Here is a 20929-nt window from a genome sequence, read left to right as displayed (position 1 = left end):
GGGCAGCTCCGAGGGGTGCGCCACCGTAGAGCTGGGGGAACGCGACAGCAGGTCGGAATGAGGCACACATCACTGTGGCACAGTGGCATCACTGTGAGCTTTCTTTTATAACTCACATTCTTACCTTGCTTCTGAACTTCACTACAAAACATGGAACACACTGTTTCAGTTATAGAAACCATTGGCTCTGCTAGCCCAGCCCAATGTTTCCGTCGAACAGGCACAACAGTACACGTTTGAGCTAATGAGTGTGGGTTCTGGATTTTGAGAATTTTAAGGGAGTTTTATTTCAAAGTGTCAATAGCTCAGCCGCACTAGGTCTTTGTTTTTCCTAACAATTCCATTTGTGTATTGTGGCAAGTGGGTGTAGCCTCAAATCGCGAATCTACCCCAGCCAGAGCCACTGGCGCAAATGCGTGCACAGTCATTGCTGTAATAGCATTGCTTTTCGTGATCTTGATGCCACAGCATCCACATGCCACTGCTGTGACTATGAAGTGCACCATTGTTTGAACAGGGTTCGTACAGGCTTCAAAAGCAAAAATTCAAGGGTTTTCAAGGACTTTCAAGGACCAGAAAACACATTTTCAAGGTTCCCATCTAATGTTTTATCTGGGATTATTTATAACCTTTCCAACACAATGCAAAATTTTTTTATTGCACAATACCTAAGCACATTAGTGCACATTTAGATAGGTGCTAATGGGTTCGTAAATGCTCCCCCAGCTTTATTTTTTTTTATTTCATGGCTGGTATTTACAGGTTTTTTTTTCTTTGTGTTTTTCTGAGGCTGTTTGATTTCAAAACTTAGTTCATGTTGCCTGCATCTCCTGTTTTGTCAGCAAGAGCATCAGCTGAAGCAAGTGTTGCTTCAAGGCAGGATGAACTATGTGCACGGCCACCATTTGCGCGTAAAAGCAAACGTAGTCAGGGTTCGTACGGGCTTCAAAAGCAAAAATTCAAGGGTTTTCAAGGACTTTCAAGGACCAGAAAACACATTTTCAAGGCCCCCATCTAATGTTTTATCTTGGATTATTTATAACTTTTTTCAATTCAATGCAAAATTTTCTTATTGCCCAATACCTAAGCACATTAGTACACATTTAGATAGGCGCTAACAAGTTCGTGAATGCTCCTCCAGCTTTATTTTTTATTTCACAGTTGGTATTTAGAGGTCTTCCTTTTTTTCTTAGTGTTTTGCTGAGGCTGTTCGATTTCAAAACTCCATTAATGTTGCCTGCATCTTCTGCTTTGTCAGCAAGAGTATCTGCTGAAATTAAATCAGCAAGTGTTGCTGCAAGGTAGGACAAACTATGTACACGTCCACCATTTGCACGTAAGAGCAAATGCAGATGGAGCGTATGAGGCACAGCAAACAGGCAATGAGCGGCCGTCCACAGACTAGATGGGCAATGCAAGATAAAGAAGAGAAGCCAGCTTTCACTGGATTGTATCGTGACATGGATTCTATTGAGGAGTGCTGCTCTCAATGTTGCCTCGTAATAATGACAATCCACCAAACTCTTAATTTCACGCAATGCACTGAAACTTGATTGTTACAATGTTTCTGTACATTTTTAACACCTAAAATCCATGACAAACACTTCAAATTCTTGAGAAAAGACAGGGCCATTGGTTCTCTCCAGAAAAATCAAGGGTTTTCAAGGACCCTTTAAAAATTCCAGGACTTTCCAGGCCTTGAAATTGACACTTCTAAATTCAAGGGTTTTCAAGGTTTTCAAGGACCTGTGCGAACCCTGGTAGATGGAGCGTATGAGGCACAGACTAGATGGAAGATGCAAGATAGAGAACAGAAGCCGGCTTTCACCGATTGTATCATGATATGGATTGGATGACAAGTGCCTGCTCCCAATGTTGCCTTTTAATAATGAAAATCCACCAAACTTGTAATTTTACGCAATACACTGAAACTTGATTGTTACAATGTTTCTTTACATTTGTTAACACCTAAAATCCACGACAAACACTTTAAATTCTTGTGAAAAGGCAGGGCCATTGATTCTCTCCGGAAAAATCAAGGGTATTCAAGGACCATTTAAAAATTCCAGGACTTTCCAGGCCTTGAAATTGACACTTCTAAATTCAAGGGTTTTCAAGGTTTTCAAGGACCTGTGCGAACCCTGTTGAAGGCAATGACAATGTGGTTAACACTGCATGATAGCAGCTTGAATTCTCTCGTGCCGTCGGTTTTGCCACGGTTGGATTTGTGCCCATGAAAGCTCGAGAAGCTGCGAGCAGTGCGCCTGCTCATTTTGGGCAGAGCTCGAAAGCCGTTATGCTGCAAAGTCGTTACTCTCCTCATACCATCACCATCATCTGAACAGATGCAACTCACCGATAAGGAGCCCGCCAGTAACATTACTCCAATGCGGGCTATCATCAAGAGCCCAGTCACAACACTATCAGGCCACAACCAAGCCACACTGAGACAAAGCTGCACCTCAGCCTCTAGTGCATCATAGCGATGTTGTCCTGGAGTTACATGAGAGGTATGACTTGTAAGCCCGATTGCAAGATTCTCAACTCACAATTAGGAGATCACAATAAGTTCACACACCGGTGATGTGCCTTTCTCTGGTAGAAGCCAATGCTCAGGACGAGTCAGTTCCAGCAACCACCAAGGTACCTAACGTGTTTGACGCAAGAGTCTATTGGCACATGGTGAGGGCACTAGTGTGGTGCAAATGGATGATGCCAGTGTGGTTACCGAGTGTCCATTGCTTAGGAATGTTGTGCAACTGATCAAAACAAAGTTTCCACGGCAAAAACTTTCTGCGGGCCCGTTGGATTCTGCTGTAGTGGGATTGGGCTGCTGAGCAGCAATACCTGCTGAACTTTGTGTACGAGAATGTGTGTGAGGGCAGTGGCGCTCACCTAGCGAAGCTCTTGAAAGCGGTCGACAGTGGGTTGATGCACAGGGGAACCCGGTTGGACGTAGCGCACCTCTCCAGAATGAACTTGTGCAGCTTTTCTGCAAGGAGCAGCGACGAGGACAGTGTCAGACAGGCTCTACAGTGGCGTGCAAAATTAGAACACAGACAGTCACGTAGAGCGTGGAGTAGATTAAGTCTAAGTACTCTATTTTGTACATTGATGTTATTGGCCCTTAGGGCAGGTGACCACTGAAACGTAAAAACAATTTTTGAAGCAACTTCTTTGACAATTTTTACATTCCCATGCAGCCCTTCACCTGGGCCCAGCTCAGGTGCTTCCCCATTTTTTAAAATCTGGCCTGCATATAAAACAATGTGGCCGAGTGCTGCAGATATTTTATTCCAAGCACCCCTATTTCTATGCCCAGCAGTGGCGGGTGCTCAAAAGCCAAGAAACTGCGACATTGCAAAGCCACCAAACTACCTCAGTCTCTTTTTTTATGATAGGTCTACGAAGAGCCCACCCATTCATTAGCTTTCAATCATTTGCAAGACACACAGTTGCCCTTTTTAAAGACCTATCACCCAGAAACAAAAACAGCATGTCAGCGAGCCCATGGAAAACCTTTCTCAAGACCCAGAACTGCTGAAGGCCGGATGGCAGAATACACAAATTGTTTGAATGGAGGGTGCAGGAGCGCAATGCAAGGGTAAACATGTTTTGACAGGCACAAAACCAGTGCTTTCAGGGCAGCAGTACTTGCAGAATCCCTACTAGCGGCAGGAGGCCCTTACCTTTCACCTGGTGCACCGACAGCAGCTCCGTCTCGAAGGAGTCGTCGAAGGCGTGCGGTGCAATGGGCTCGAAGTCGGCCACATAGTGTCGGCCCGCGGGGGTGCTCTGGCAGCAGCGGCACATGCACGAGTGGTAGCGCAGCCGCCCTTCCTCCAGGTACGGGTGCGAGAGGGCATCCGCACAGCTGATGCGCTTGTCCTGCAAGCAGGGCATAGGGCACACTGTCAGCCACCGCAGAGCTCTTGCCACACTGACTCCAAAAACAGATGCCCATGCCTACTGGTGTACTCCACCCCACCAAAATAGGAGGAATCCCCCCAGTTGTCCAGTGGTTGGAAACTACAGCTTCCAGTACACAGAGTAAGAACAAGACAGGAGAGGAAATAGTGCTCCCAAGGGCGGCCAGATAACGTCGCAAGCCCTTGGCCTAGGGCAAGCTAGTGGCATCTTACGCAGGAGGTGAAACTGTACAACCGCAGCGATCAGCATTTCTCTGCGCAGCCCTGGAATGAATTACGGACGCAATCATTTTGTCCATCAGAGGCCACTACCCTCTCCTTCACCATTGAAGCTAGGAAGCTTTGTAGTCCGCGTTGGTTTTCATTGTGACATTGTGACATTGCGGCAAGCGCAGCACTTGCGTGCTGCGCTTGCCGCAATGGGCCATTCCGCCTCCTATATCTACCCTCGCTCCGAGTTCCAGCACAACAAACGGTCAAGGAGTGCGAGTAGTGCGTACGGGGTTGAAGACGAGCATCTGGCAGAGCAGGTGCACGGCCTCGTGGGTGGCCTGCGGGGAGAGGGTGTACAGGGCCGTGAGGGAGGGCGGCTTGGAGGGGCGGCGCAGCAGGTGGGCGCGGGCCCCCTCGCAGCCGTGCCGCATGTCCTCGAGCGGGGGCGTGCCCAGCAGGTCCGTGATCAGCTCCAGCTGCTGGATGGGCGTCTGTGCCTGGAACAGGATGCGGCGCCCGAGCAGCTCGGCAAAGATGCAGCCCACCGACCAGATGTCCACGGCCGAGCCGTAGTGGCGCGCCCCCATCAGCAGCTCGGGCGCCCGGTAGTACTGCGTCACCACCTCCTGGGTCATGTGCCGCTGCTCGTCGCGCTCCTCCAGCCGGGCCAGCCCAAAGTCGCAGATCTGCAACGACAACAGTCGTTGGGACAACGACCACCATGACTGAACAACTGCTTTCACTTGCACAAACACAACAATAGGAGCCAAATGGGGCGACGGTAAAGGTGGAACTGGTGCACACAAAAGGCAAGACAAGAATTACTGTGGCCTTTACGAAGTTTACTGAGACTCAGTGTAATCTTTGCCCCCCAAATATCCCTATTTGTACAATACTGTGGACCTTGAGAGGTCCAAGTAGAAGAGGGTTTACACAGTCAGAATACATGAATACGAATACAAGCTCAATACATGAACCTGTGGATACATGATCAACAGGTGCGAATGCAGTCATTATACATTGGGTGACAGCAAGGGTGAACACTGGCAAGACATTCCAATTGGAGACATGAGGGGAGAACGAGTTTTTGTATTGTTCAGTATGGGCAAAGAAAAGTTTAATACTTTTGGCTATGTTTGTGATAAGACGATAGATCAGGATTGTTATGCAATATCATGGCTGGATTCCCAGTGTATCAAAATACAGCTGATGTATAAAGTTTAGACGGGCACTTTTATGTCGGAGGGCCAATGGGTTTAACGCAACATAGCTAAACCTCGGCTATGAGGCATGCCACAGTGGAGGACTCCGGATTCATTTTGAACACCGGGGGATCTTTAACGTGCGCACCAGGCGTTTTCACTCTTCGCATCGATCAAAAAAGCGGTTGCCGTGGCAGGGATTGTTCCCAGTAGCACAACGTCAACAGGGCCATGCAGACAAAATACAAGTTTGTTTTGTTCGAAAGATTTCATGTTTTATAGTGCCCCTAGCGCTTGTCCAGCAGCAAACGATGAGAAAATTTTGATTCTCCTGCCAAATCGCGTGTTTTCATGACATCTGCAATGACATCACAAGAACGAATCTTCAAGCTGCTGTGGAGCCTTGTTTACCGTTAGTCAACCTAGATGTCGCCACCATACTGCAAAGGGCCGTTTTCTGCCTTTGCTTTGTTTTGTACCTAGCTTGTTTTTGTTAAGGTAGAAAATAATCATTTCGTGAAGTATGGTGTTCACTCGACCAATTTAATCACATAAGACACCATTGCTTACGCCAGCCGGCCAGTGTCGTCCGAGACAACCCCAAAGCGCCACACTGCTGTGCAGCTAAAACAAGCATAGTGCATGCAGCACCGACAGCAGTACGCATCGGTACTTGTACGTTTTCGTTTTTTTTTTTCGTACCTTCTATTGTTTATACCCTTCAATTCTTACTGCTAAAAAAGAATGTGCCCTAAATTTAAGCGCTAATAGCCCGTTTGGCAAGCTTATAATTCCCGACTAATTTGCATTTGCTTTTGCTGGCCCCAGCTAATCGCAGAGTTGGCACATAACATTAAAGGTTCAGTGGGGGAAATAAGCTAGTGGGTTGCATGGCCATTCCCTTTTTTCCTGATTATATAGCTTATTTGAGTGAAATTTACGTTAAAAGTGGTGTCAGTATGGTTCGAACGAAGCAATATTTCGAATGAACCAAACTTGCGTTTTGCCTGCATGGCAGCTTTAATGAATTTGGCCTTCGTATAGTCAAGATGACGTCAAGAAATGCCCGGCCTATGCCAGACAGGTCACGCCTCCCCAGGCTGGGTCTCCCACTTTACTACCAACTGCACATCACGGATCGCACAAACATTTTCATAAAATGCCTTTATAAAACTGCACGGGGTTAAAGGTCAAAAAAGAAGGAGCTCAAAGTGGTATGCACTACGAAATAAATGATACTGTCCAATATAAAAGAACTGCTGGAGACAGACTACATTTGGAACAAAACGATAGTTTTATGTACCCTCAAGCATAACTCATATTTTTGTGGGAAATGCTCGTAGCCGAACATTTGACTGAACTCAGTAACTAGTTGGTTACGAGTCAATGTATTTGTGGCATATTCATGACACCACATGGCTTTTTATATTAGCGAGTTTTAGCATAGTGGCTACTGGAGGCTCACGCTACGGTGGCAGGTTACTGGGACCCGACTGCGCAGGTGTTGCCCCTCAGTGGAGCGAATGCGCAGGCATGACAAAGGCTGGCCCGCGGAACCATCCACCCTACCGGAATGAATGCGCACCTGCCCAATCGGGCCCCGCCACCCGCCGCCGTAGTGTTAGTGGACAGTACCCGCTGTGCTAAAACTCTCTATTCTTGGTGAAGGTGATTTAAAGATGCACAAGGACTTTTTATGCTGCAGTAAGAGCATTCTCCGTGACAGAATTAGCATTTTCGTATAAATGTGCAATGTGTATGTGTTTGGAAAGTGCCAAACAGCTGCCGCCACTCCACGCATGCCAAGGTTTTTTTGCCCATCAACGTGCCCTCCTTTCCTTTTTGTTTTATTACTCAAGCACAACATGCCCTTCTCCTTGCGTTTTATTTTTATCTCTGTAGCACGCGCAAGGGAATGTGTTCGTATTAAAACAAAACGGAAAACCTAAACACCAGAAGTAAGAGCAGGGGCTCACCTTTAGGACACAGTTGCTGTTTACCAGGAGGTTACCAGGCTTGATATCCCTGTGAAGTATCCTTGAAGAGTGTAAATACTTCAGTCCTGCAAGCAAAGCAATTTCGCATGAGTACGCGCTACATGTGACTGCGCCTGAATGAGGAATTTAGCAACGACTCGAAGAATGTGAAAAGGCTGTGCTCACCTCTCAGGATCTGGTAGAGGAACACTTTCAGGTGGTCTGAGGTGAGTGGCTGTGGAGAGACTATTATCTTGTGCAGATCACTTTGCATCAGTTCCGTTGTGACATAGCTGAGAAACAGTCGCAGTCAAGGACATCACACTTTCAGATGGCCGCAAAAGCTTTGAGGCCGAGCATAAACAGATACAGCAACGCAGTATTGCCAAACAACAAACTTGCTACAAGTGTGCGCGCGTGCACGCAATAGAGAGATATGAAAATGGCAAGAACTATACATTTGAACCTCTAGGTTTTACAAAACCAGATTGTACAGATGAAAAATAAAAAAATACAACGGAATAAAACTGCGCAAATAGAGAGGGACGTTTGCCCCCTCTCTCCATTTTGTTTTAAAGGCGATAGTCTTTCTTGGGCTTCTTCAATGCAAAAATATTGGTCTGTCTGTCTGTCCCTCGATTCACACACCCGGCCAAAGTGAAATGTGCGGCACAATAGGTTTGTATATACCCACAGCCAAACATAACAGCTAAGTCGGGTGGCAATATTCCTACTTGTCAAGATTGTCGAGCCAGAACAAAACATCACACTTATCTGGGGCAAGAAAATCAATACATAAGTGATATTCGCAGTGTTTTCTTTATTAAAAATACACGGATGGTTGATTTATTGAAAGATACGTCCAGAAAAATACTTAAGTGGTTGCCCATGGTTTCCTTCCGCTTGGAATGCACGTGGAGTAATTAAGGTGCCTCGATTCACGCATGTCTCCGCCGTACGGCAGCGCTGGCATCGAGGCATTCGGTGTGGAGCAGTCGAACGCGGCAATTTTAAATTGACTTGAGCAAACCGCTTGCGTGTTTATCTTGGGAGGAGTGAGGCAGGAGAGGAACAGCACGAGAGGTGAGCGGGAAAGAGAAGGGAGGCGTTTACAACTTGGCTGGGGCGCCAGACGACTCTAGTCTTTCGCCGTCATTTGAAATGAAAGGAGCTGATGCGTGGCCAATTTTTTGTCTTCATCTTTTGCAGTTTTATTCCTTCATATGTCATGAATTACATAACTAGCCAGCAACGAAGTCCTAATAAGAACAAATTCAGCTTCCAAGGTTGTTGCCCGAAGGCTCAATGGTTTCTCAATTTTATCAAGGTCCCGATTCAACAAAATTTCAAGGTCCCAGGGTCATATTTAGGTTCAACACTATTAACGTTTTTGTTTGCTGTGAATCCTCTGACCACTGAAACTTGAAGTGATTTGACATCAGTAGTGGTTAACAGGATACGACATTGCAAAATTTAAAGCCTCATATTTTTAGACTTTCAAAACTTAATAACCACGTTCCTGCCCAGGGGAAAAAAGTGATTTTGGGTAGTCTAGCAAATACTTCTTTCCCTGGTGCAAATAATATGTAACATATATGTGTATGGTATCGAAATGTATAAGGTTAAATTTCCTTTGCAGTGATAATTGTTTCAAACAAGAATACGTGAAAAAAAAAAGCTGCAGAGAAAAATGTTGTAACAGAAGATAAGCAAAAACATCGGTGTTGCTCCACATAGAAAAAACACAAAAATTGATGATGTATATTTTGTACACATATTAGCAGTGCAAAACTGCTGGAAATATGGAATGCCTAACTGCCGAATTTCTTGACTTGCAAAAAACAGTTATCCGTAGTGACTTTTGTGCCACTGGGGAAAGCAGTTCCTCGAACTTGTGAAACAAAAAAAAAAAGGTTGGCCGCACAAGCATCGCAGAAAACATTGGTTTCCTGCTCCATTCTTTTGTTATTCGATACTTTTGAATTTTCTGGGGCTTCTGTCGAACAGGGGTACCAGGTTCCAGACTGGTTTTATGCACCTTCGCTTTCCATCCTAAAATCCGATTATAGTGAAAGCCGTCCTCGAAGTTGGTGCTGCTAATATCATCCAAAAAAATCGCTTGTAGGCGCGTCCAGATCGCTATAAATGCAGCGTCAACGGCATCGCCGCATCTTCACAGCACTTATCCCATGACTCCATGACTTAAAAAATTGCCGCCGTGCAGAAAAACAAAACAACAACAACAAAAAAGCAAAGAGGATGTACGTGTCTCAACTACTCAGTAGATGGGCGCCAGCTCTCACGGCACACTCAAAAAGCACCAAATTCGAATGGCAAAATATCAAAATTTAAACTTGACAGCATCGATAACTGCTATGGATTCGAACAGGCATGGGCAAGAAAGTGTTAAGCGAGGTCCTCTAAGCTCAAAGACCTATTGTTGCCTACAGTTAAAGCTTTCTCTAAAACACAACTAGACTCGTCCCAATCAGTTCAGTGCTTACTAAGTGCTATTGCTTTGGAACTGTAAGGCCTCCCCTCCAGTTAGGGCTGCTCAGACAGATGTTACGCAGGACACAAGGAAGAAAAGGATACATTTCTTGGAAGAAGTCTAAGTGAGGAGGCTGCAGGATATCCAGTGCTGACAAAACCTGTCACAAGGAGAAAAGAAAAACTCTGGGTTAATTGCTCTGTTAAATGAACGGGCAAGAACGTGGATACAATGACACCGGCACGACAAAGTCCCACTCCTCGAAGGTTGCGATCCCTTGGTCAGTGAGGAGCGAGTTGCAATGATGGCGTGCCGCGACGTGCTACGGACACATTTTTACCCGGAGCCACATGTACACCACGTTCAGCACTGGAAAACAGGCTGCACGCAAATTTGGTCAAGGACTGGCCTCTTTCAACTATTTTGAGATAACGGTGACAATCTGTCCGGCTCAGCCCGGACAAAGCCCAGTGGTTTGACACCTAGAAAAAAATATTTGCAAGTGTAGTCTTTGCAGAGTTTCCCTAGACATTTGTTTCACTGGGCAGTGTTTCCCTAGACAATTGCTACTGCAGCACGAACAAAACAGATGCTACAATCGCCTTTATTTTTATGTTCCCCATATGCAGCCCCAGCATGCGTCGCACGACTCCCTCTAGGAAAACTTGCTAAGGCCTTTACGACGCCCATGGAATATACGGAACAATTCATTTTAAGTTGCCACTGAGCTTTAAGAGAAAACTACAATACAACTTTACTTAATTTTGCCATTTTTGCAGGTAGGCATTAGGACGAGGCACATATTTCTTGCAGTAGAATTACTTAGCTTCCAGGTGTTTAATTAACGAGAATTGTAAAACGAGTGGAGGCTTGTAAAAATCGAGCCTATGCCCCTAATTTGAGCCCACTAGGCTACTTTAAGACGTCACATGCTCACACCACATTGCGTAATTTGGCACCTCTGCCAGCTTCACTCCTCCTTTCACCTCAGGGTCGTCAAAGATGAGCACCCTCCACATTACCACTATCTGGAATGCACTTCTGATAATACTGCTTCGCACACCAACTGCATAACATTTTGCCCTTGGCTAACCAGTCTAACCCAAGCATCTTGTTTCGAACAGCACGACTGATCTACTATGAGCTAAGTTTTTTTCCTATCTATCCACCAAATTTAATTTTTGCATCACAGTTATACAGTTATACTTTGCACAACGTTTTTATTTTCTTTTCATTTTATCTGTTACAGCTAGTTTGCATGTTCTTGCTGCTACTTTCTTGTAAGCCTCAAATCAACTACACCGCACCCACAATGTACACCGCACCCACCGCACTTTGGTGGTGTTCCCACCATCATTTTCATGAAGGGGGAATGCCAACGTAGCCTGACCACCTCTTTGCTTGCAAATTTTTGAGAAGGCAACCAGAATGTCACACCCTCCCTTTGAAGTGGATTTGAAATAAAGTTATTCTCTCTCTCTCGCGAGAAAAACAAGATCCGAGCTGCAGCTTCCGGTAAAGATGCTCCCAATTGTGCACTCACATTTTCGTGCTTGAAGAAGCAGAGCATCTTGATCTCCCGATAGACCCTCTTGCTGGAAACGAGGTTCTGGAACACGTTGGGCATCTTTTTGAGCGCCACTCGCTTGCCATCTCGGGGGTCTGTGACCGACCTGCACAGTCAACAAGGACAACACCCATCTGAGACTGTGACAAGATCAATGATAAGACATGATGCTTTGATGAGAAACTGAATTTAAAGTGTAAATGACTTTTTGTATTGTCTGAAATTCACGAATGTTTCGGCTTTTATTCAGTGGCAAACAATGCTTTGTTTATATAGTAATGAATAATCGTACATAGGTAGACGTGGACAGTAACAGGTGGCAACTACACTTGCACAACAATCCTAAACATCTGACCAAAATCCAAACTGAACCAACTTTACTGCTACAGCACACAAATCTCAGGGGGAGGGGGGGAGGGGGGTTACCGAAAGCATCACAGCTTTAACATGGACGCATGTGTATTGTGATCAGCATGCAAAAGTTTCGCCAGTTTTCAAGCGACCTTTCCTCCTTTGCTGTCTGGCCAGCCTTTGATGGAAAGTTTTCACCAGGAAGCTGGCCGCCTCAAGACTGTGCAACGTGACCCACTTTTCAGCTCCGCGGCACTGCACCCCCCCTTCTCGTAATGAGGCCCCACGCAATGTCGAGAGACAAAGTGCCGGTGAGCATGACAGACGGCACCCCCCCGCACAATCCGCGCAGCAGCCCACGGTAGCTGCACCGTCGTTCGTCAGCCTTGAAAGGCGAGGAACTGCGAGGCGGCGGCGGCGGCGGCGCCCATAGGCAGCGGCCGGCAGTCATCCGGCGGGCACGGAGGACCTGTCCAGCGGACGTGTAGGCGCGGGAACGTAGGCAGCGCTGGGCTGGGCCCCGGCTGGCGCGTGCCGCGGGCACCAGATGCAAAGCGGCGGCGCGCAGCTGAACAGGCGGAGATTGCGTCGCCCCCCGACTACGTAAGCGGCAGCTGAGGAGGCAGTGGTGGGCAAGGGGAGCGCGACAGCACCGCCGGTGACCCAGAGACGCGGGTGGAGGAAGAAATGTGGGTCAAGGGGCTTTCTCCCCACTTTGTGGGTCAGCGGGACGAGCTCGGCACTCACGAGCGCGCGTGCACCGGAGCGCACGGATGATCCCGCACGCGCGGCGGCGAACGGGGGATCGCCTTGACGACGACGAGAGCCACACGGAAGTTGCGCTGCTCGATACGCACGGGGCGCAGATAAAACAACCGGTGCGCAGGACGGGGCTCGCTGCTGACGTGGCGGCTGGGCGGAGGGGAGGTGAATAGGATCACGCCACAAAGCGGCGCTCAATGAAGGGCCCGGAAAACCGGAAGCGCCTTATGTGGAACACGGCACGCAGGAAGGAACCTTCCCACGGTCGCCGAAATGCCGCCCTCGAGGAATATAAAACGGATGGAATACTTTAGCATGCGTACAAACACCGCGCGACAGGGTTCCGCGCATTTCGCAAACACGATGGTGGTGGTTAAGGGCTTCACCTTTGAGTTTGGTGATGACATAAGCCTTCTCGCGACCTCGTATAAACACAGCCGGCGAAAATCAACGCGCCACACTGACCCCCTCACCAGGTGCTTACTTACTAGTGCTTACCAAGGCTTACTAGTGCTTAACAACCAGTAAACAAGTAGCGATGTTCTTAGAACTCGTGATTGTAGGAACATTGAGTAATCATACACCGAGTCTGACAAATCGGTCCGCGACATCATCCACTGTTTGGCCTAGGGACCCTCGGCCATTCCAAGACAGCGTCTACAATGGTGTCGTGGCAAAATAAGTGGGGGAAAGGGAAGTGAAATTGAAGACTGAGGGTCTGTTCGGGGTTTGTTAACCAGCACGCGCCCTCGCGAAGCAGCGCACGGCACGGTAACCCAAGCATCCTCGGTTGCGGTACAGTCGAGCTCCAACGGACCCACCGCCACTGCCCGCCAAACGTACGAAGGGCGAAAAGGGTAAACAAAGACACGTCACTGTCGGCTCCGATTCGAATTGCAAGACGAACGCGCGGTGCGCCTGGACGCCAAGCACCCGAATATCGTCCCGCCGACAGTGTACGCCAGGTCTTTTTCGGCACACTACGGCAGGCAAAAGACGGTACACTCCTGGTAGCGTCCCCTTATAAGCATGTACCCTGAGCATGGTGACCACTGCAAAGGAGGATACCCTGCCGCGATCGAGTCGGCATTTATTCGAGCGGAGGTTGAATTCTTTTTGAAGCGCACGCTTTGGGGGTACCCATGGTCTGATCACGGCAACATTCTCTACTGCAGCCCGTTTAATTGGAGCGCCGCAGTAGGTTGTCCCCGTACCCACCACTCGGAGCGGACGCTCCTGAAACGAACTAAAAACCGGAATTCTGCGCCACAGTAACAGCTCGGATCGCCGCGCTTCGCAGGAACAATTTTAGGACCATCGGGTTTCTCTCAACGGGGCAAAGAAACCCCACCACGCCGGCGTGTTATTAATTAGTCCCCATAAAAACGGGGGGCCCGAGGTCGAACCTCGCGTTCAGTCGTGGCACAAATCCGCTGTTCCGACGTTGCGCGCTCTTGGGCCTTGCAGCGTCCCGTCCGGAGGATAGCGCGCCCAGCAGCACTCTGCATACGAGGTCGGCGGCTTGCTTATTCTTCCGCGTCGCGCGTCCATTTGTCGTCCGCCGACGGTTGCGTGGTCGGGCAACAAATCACGCCGCGCCAGACGTGCGCCCCGCGACAATCAATGCGACGCCGCCCGAGAGATAAGGGTCCCCTTTTGTGTAGAGAAAAATTGCTGCCGGAGTTTGGGGACTCCCGCCCTTACTCACTGCGCACAGAAGCAGCACCAACTGCAACAATCAATGGCACACCCAGGCTGGGTTAGCCGAGCTTACTGGACACGCGCTCACCTGCTTAGAGCCCCGAAAACGGCGAAAGAGGACGGACGGACGGACGGACGGACACACACACACACACACACACACACACACACACACACACACACACACACACACACACACACACACACACACACACACACACACACACACACGCGCGCGCGCGCACGCACGTCTAGGATAGCTTTGGTTGCGTGTTACCAACTTTCGAATAAAATAGTCGAATCGGGAGTGGCAAGCTCGGCGGTTTTGGATTTTGGATGCCAGACCACGTGGAGGAGTCTCCGCTGAATTTGAACCGCGGTGAATGCCTCGTTTCTTGCTTGAAGGAGCGAACGACAAGACAGCCATACGAGTGTCTGGCAACTCCTCCGTCTCGAAACCGAGGTTGACAAATGCTCGACCTACAGGCGACATCGGGCATATGAAACGCGTTGGTTTCTCAATGACTACCCACCGCACTGGCGCCGGTGTCCACACTGCACGTGGCGTGGAAAATGGTGCACGCATGCTGATCGGGCGGCGATCCAGCACAACGCACCTTCACCGGGCTCTGCTGGCCTGACTTGCCGGCGCCAAAGCACCGCGCCCACGTGGCTGGCGAAACCTAGCGCTCGACGAACTCGTGGTTCCGCCGATGAAAGCAAGGCCGTGCGGGACACTCCCGGGCGCGCATCGGCGACAGCCCATTGGGCTGAAGCAATCGCAGACGCCGCGGCCTTGCGCCCGCCGACATTGAGGCTCAAATCGGAAACTGGCACTCAGGGGTCCCCTCTCGTCTTCGCCCAGTTGCGCAGACGTCGGCTGGCCCACTGATTGCCGCGGGAAGGACGACCGCGCTTTCCCAACGTCCAAGGCCTCTGCGCCCGTTCACTTAGCCAGTCAACAGGGTATACGGCATTTACTCCACCGCAGGTCGATCAGGATTATATCCCTCGACGAAAGACGAGGACGCGAACCTGGTAGTAGAGCTGAATCCCCACTCCGTCGCAAGCGGAGTGACTTCTTGCACCATAAGGACCTTGCGGTCTCCATCCCACCGGCAGAAAACGGATGGCATCGACAGTGTGGGTCACAAACGGACAGGGCAGAATTGTGACCAAAAAGGTGCTCGGGAAGCGGTGCCGAGGAACCTATGACAGACTCGGTTGCTCAAAAAAAAGAAAGATGACGAAGGGGGAAGGTAGTGTAGTACCGTAAAAGCTCGTTAATCCAAACTCGAAATGGAGCACAAAATTGTTCGAATTAGCGGGCGGGCGCTATAATGAATGGAAATCGCGCCTCACTGCGCGGGCAGAACACAAAGACGCCACCTCGGGACTCGTCATCGCGAATTAGGCTCTACTACACGTTTGTGGCAGGTGATTTTGTAAATAATGTTTCGTAAATAATAATGGCATGCGCCTGAGCACTGGCGCCGGTGCCCTCTGTAGAAACGAATTAAAGCTGTTGCAGAAGTGTAACCAACATGGGTTGGCTTACTTGTGCGGTTGTAAGCAAGGTAAGCATTCATTTGCACTTAGTAATAACAGTACGTTTCCCGGTCTGGTCGCCGCCATCCAAGTGGGTTTCGCGAAGTCCGGTTTAAAACGGCAAGCCGTAGGGGAGACAACGAACTCGTGAGGCGGGATCGAAACTCCAGGTACAAGGAGACGACTGTAGCAGGAAACCATGACTATACCAACAAACACGCAGTTTCTACAAACACTGCAACTGGGTTTTTCACAGCAAGCAAATATGTGGCGAGCACCCGACACGATTCTTACTCCACGCGTTCTATGTTTTGTTTCTTCCGATAGGCATCGAACGTTCTCCGGCAATAAAACAGAACCACCCATTTCCTCGTGCCAAATTACACGAATACAAAAGTCATTACTGTATTTAGCTTCCGTGTTTCTTGGTCTGCCGGTTGTACAATGTGCTTATGCAGTGTGTTGTACATCATGTTTGTTCTTGCTTTCGTATTCCTCGCAGAGCGATTATGTATAGTGTACGGGTATATAAGTAAGAATGAACCAAAACTTTAAATTCTTATTCGTGACCTGTTATCAACCGTTTTTTTTCCCTCTTATTTACCGAATTTACAGCTTTATGACAAACTTTGACATATCTTGTAAAGCTTGTTATGAAACCATGTATTATTCCAGCTGTATTTATGTATTAATCGGCCAGATTTAGGGGAAATCCCCAAGGCGGAGTAAGTTTCTGCGAAGGAAAGTTTGACATCCACCTCAATGCAGCCGTACAGCTACAAGTATAGCTTTCTCAGAAACTTTGGAGTTGGAAGGAAAATTCGTCCTGGTCCAGGATTCGAACCCGGGACCACCGCTAAACCGGAGCAGTCACTCTACCAACTGAGCTAACCAGGAGACTAGCCGTTTATAACGCGAGAGTAATTTGATCAACAACTCGAAGTGATGTAGGTGATTTATGTACCTTGAGTGCAGTGGCTTGAAACGGCTTCCTGCGCCTCTGTCAAGCTGCTCCAGCAGCGTTTAGCCTAGAAGCGGCCTAGTTGCTTTTGGGAAATAAAACTGAATTAAACAAATTTCACCGGTAGCATTTAAAAACGGCATCGAGAACAGCGGACGGCGAAACGAAGCGCCCTGCCGAATCGTGGCATGCGTCAGCAGTTCCGACGACCCTCCCAGTCGCAACAAGATTGTTTCCCCGAACCGGAGCGCGCCGCGGTTCCGTTAACTAAATTCGTTCGCCTTTTCCCGGCACCGCGAACATCGGCGGCAGATTTCCCCGAAGGCACGCGCGCAACCCTGGACACCGGTGCTCCCGTTGGCGGCGCCAGCGCCGTCGCCGGTGCATTGACGTCGCTTCGCGGGAAAAGTGACTGCGCGCAGGCACTGCACCACAGCAGAATGCCGCAAGAAACGACGCCGAATCGGACCTCAGCGAACAAAGAACGAGAACCTGCCGTGGCTACTGACTCCCGAAAGGGGGCGCAGTGCGCGGCGCACGCTTTTGTGGACAAAGCGGCCCTTCGGTCAAAACGAGTAGAAAACTGCCCAGAGCCGGTTAACAGAAACAAGTGCGGCAGGTGAGCACAGTCGTGCGCCGCGTTTCTTATAGCACACTTTTCGTCAAGCGGGAGTGGGGAAAAGCTAACAATAGTGAACGAGCAGGAAACAAAAACAAACAAAAGAAAAACAAGAATGGTCTTTGTGTGATAATAGTCGCGCATGACCATTTCAGAATCCCTTCCGCAGCCATGGTAGTTTGCTTATATCTTTAGGTGACTACAAAGACATCCTGATGAAATAGCACTAAACAAAAAAATTGCCCCCGAAAAATTTATCGGAATGGACGGCGTTACCACGGACACAATCTCCAAAGCTTCGACACTTTACCCCTCCCCCCCCCTCTCTCTCTCAATAATTTAAACTACGAGGATATAACTACGCTGGCACGGTACGTCGGACGACAACTCCAGCCGACGCGCTAAGACAAGGGGGAACTGCGCACAGCCAGCGGGCCACAGTCAGTCGTCAGGCGGCAGTTGAAAACGGGCCAGGGAACAACCCGAGCAGGACGACGCCCGCCTGGCGAGAGGAGGAGGAGGAAGAGGAGGCGGGGGAGCCAGATCAGTGCCCTCGGGGTCAGTTAACCCAGCCCTTCCGCTGCTCCGTTCGCCCAAGTATCTGGAGCCAGCGGGACGAGCTCGGAGCCCGGCCGGGAAAATGCCGGAGAAAAGCATTGACCGCGCCGAGGGGGGGGGGGGGTGAAACCACCGCCTACTGCCAAGGCGGCGGCGGCAGCAGCAACGAAACAACGCTGACCGCCACCACGTCTGCGCTCTACGCTCTTGGGCTCATCCGCAAGGCGGAGGGACTTCAAAAGCCGCGCCGATGCGACGACGACGGCCCGCGCATACAAACGCGCGATTTGTTCGCGCACGGCGACGAGACTATCGACCGCCAATCTGCACCATCCCGGCCAATGGCAGGAATGAGCACCCTCCGCTTTTCTTCGCTCTTTCTTTCGCCGAAGCCAACAGTTCAAGGAAAGTTCCCCAGACCACGGCGGTGCAGGGTGACGTCGACACGACGGTATGGGAGAGTTGAACCTGCGGTCAAGTGACGGCAGTAGGTGCGCGGCAGAGACGCTTAAAAAATCGACACAGCCACGCGATCCCAGTAGGCAGCACATACATGCTAGTAACATGAAAAAAATATATATGAAGAGTCAAAGGAAGGGAGGGGGGGGGGGGAGGTGCTATAAAGATTCCTTGGAAGTGCGGAAGGAAGATTCGAGACAAAGGCGCCCCCACAGTTCCCCATCTCCGTGTATCGTGAATGAATGAGTAACGAGAAACACAAAACGAAACAAGTATTTCGAAGTTCGTCTTTTGACGGTACAAGGGCATAAAAGTGAAGATACGAACTAAGAATATGCAATGCCGAAGGAATTAAAAAAAAAAAACCCCGACCAAATAACAACCTTTTTGTCGACCTTTCCGCGCGCAAATTACTCCTAATTATCGCTCATTAGTCCAGACAGCAGGCGCCGCAATCTTGTATCAAGGGCCAATACTAAAAGGCACGAGGACCTTTGTCTAGAAGCGGATCAACGCCCTTGCCACCCTTTCATACGAGCGGAGCAGAAGCGCAGCATAAACTATTCTGCGGAATGAATTTGGGAACAAGAAACAAGGGACACAAGAGCCTTCTGGCGCCGAAAACAAATTGAACAGCAGGGGGCCAAGGTCGACAACCTGCAGAACACAACGAACACGACGACCAGAAAAAAAAAAAAAAAAAAAAGCGTAGTTAAAAGGAAACCAGTAGAAAGGTCAGACGACTGGCTGTACAGAAGAGCCTCCGAGAAAAGACTGCATGCAAGCGGACACTGGCCGGCCTTTCTCGCTATTTCCACGTGCTGTACCCTACACGGACCGCACAATTTATAGCCGCGGAGCCTTACGAAAGATGAGGTCGCGAGAAAGAGCGCCCTGCGAAGAATTGCGGCTCGTGATTCATGCTATCGGGCGTCCCTGCTGTTTATATTCCGTCCCGACGTCGTTCCCCGGACGACAGGCCCCGAGAGATACTGCTCCCGGCCAAGCAGTTTTCTAGGAACGATGGCTGCTGACAGCGGGAATAGGAAGGACAGCAATGCATCCACAGCATGTGGCGACGGCGGTGTCCGGACTTCCCATAGTCCAAAGGCGAGTAAAAATGGCCACGGAAGAAATGGCGCCAGAAAAAAACCGCCCGCGAAAAATCGGTACCGAAGCCGAACAGGAAAAAATAACTGATTCGTTAAATAACGGTTTCGTCGAAGCTTCAATGTTACCTTCTTTTAGTACATAAATTTGTTTCTGCACTACGCCCCCCCCCCCCCCCCTTTTGTAACGAAGTGAAATAAAATTAAGGAGCGTGCTGATGTAGGCGTTTATCTTAGCCTGAACGGAAACGGATGTAGAGACCCACGTGAGTATCAAGAATATTCCGAGCGACATAATGCTTAAGGAGTCCATAGGGATAAGATCAAGGTTGCACATACTATGCTGTAAAGAGGAATTTTATGACACGCTGCTTAACAGAGGCTTTAGACTCATCTATTTAACAAAATTTCAAGCAATTAAGTTTTCCTATTTGTCTTCATTGATGCTCTCCACTATTCGAATCGTTAGGTTATTTTTGTGTTGCCCTTTTGCGGGTATACGTTTGTTCCTAAAGTAGCTAGGAGCACCCGGCCCCGCTTGTTGAGGTTAAACTGTCCATCTTTCCACATATCAGTTCGTATCTCCCAACTTTGGTATTTCCTTTTGGGGTTGATTTTAGCAAAATTTTAGCCTCCATAACACTGTTCTGCGCATGCGCGTGTATACCTTTTTCTTTCTTGAACTATTTAATTAGCTCTTCCCGCTATTTAACAGCGGGAAGAGCTTCAGATCCAACTTGAATGGACGAAAACACCGCGCCACATTTTCTTTTCTGCCCCTCCGCACGCTATTTTTCCCAGTTAAGCGTCAAAGTTATTTGAAGAAACCTGTGAGCTGTTTTAACAGGCCACGCCGAAGGGCATCAGCGCGCGGTGCGCCGGCAGCCACCCTACCGGCACCCTAACCGGGAAGGGCGGCGGGAGAACGTCAGCGTTAAAAAAAAGAAGAAAAAAGGAAATACAGCGTGATTTATAAGAAATTCTTCTAGCAATCATTCACACTACTTCAGAAGTTCAAGCAATGAAACATTGAGGAGCTTTTTTTTTTTTTTTTCTTGCCACGGCGCTGGGCCCATTTTCTCCGGAACCAGATTCCCCCTCGTCCGAGAATCGCCTGATCGTAGGAAGAGTCAGATGCAATCCGCACACGCCTTGCACGACGGGCGCGGCCTTCCGGCATCAACTGCCGGTCGGTTAGAAACTTCAGGGCTCAAGAGATCTTGCACGCATGCACGGCACGGGCGTAAGTTGGTTTAGCTGGCAAATATGGCCCACACAGACGCTGTCCCGAACAGCGCCAGGACAGCGCACGCCTACCGTTGGCACAGTCAAGCCAAGCACGCAGGCAACCTTACCCAAAGGTGACGTGCAAAGAAAGATAACTGGCCAGCTTATTGCTGTCCGCCGCGGATAGCGCTGCTACGGCTTATCGGGGCGCAGCACGCGGCAACGGAAATGGTGATGGCGCCTTCCAAAGTTCGGG

At 49.2% G+C, this 20929-nt stretch overlaps 1 protein-coding gene across 1 annotated transcript in view; it reads right to left on the bottom strand.

The window, feature by feature from the left end:
- The window catches only part of LOC144172891 (serine/threonine-protein kinase NLK2-like), a 74511-nt gene that overhangs the window by 7880 nt on the left and 45702 nt on the right, over positions 1–20929 (bottom strand). Inside the window, 8 exon segments of the mRNA XM_077701482.1 lie at positions 3–31; positions 2896–2992; positions 3690–3888; positions 4430–4828; positions 7321–7406; positions 7507–7613; positions 9916–9971; positions 11355–11484. Of these exon segments, the coding sequence (XP_077557608.1) occupies positions 3–31; positions 2896–2992; positions 3690–3888; positions 4430–4828; positions 7321–7406; positions 7507–7613; positions 9916–9971; positions 11355–11484 (1103 nt within the window).

This window comes from Haemaphysalis longicornis, unplaced genomic scaffold (assembly GCF_048455015.1).
Source record: "Haemaphysalis longicornis isolate Haplotype H1 unplaced genomic scaffold, Haemaphysalis longicornis Haplotype H1 scaffold_263, whole genome shotgun sequence".
Lineage (NCBI taxonomy): Eukaryota > Metazoa > Arthropoda > Arachnida > Ixodida > Ixodidae > Haemaphysalis > Haemaphysalis longicornis.
Note: the sequence above shows the minus strand (reverse complement) of the source record. Positions and strands in the feature narration are given on the sequence as shown.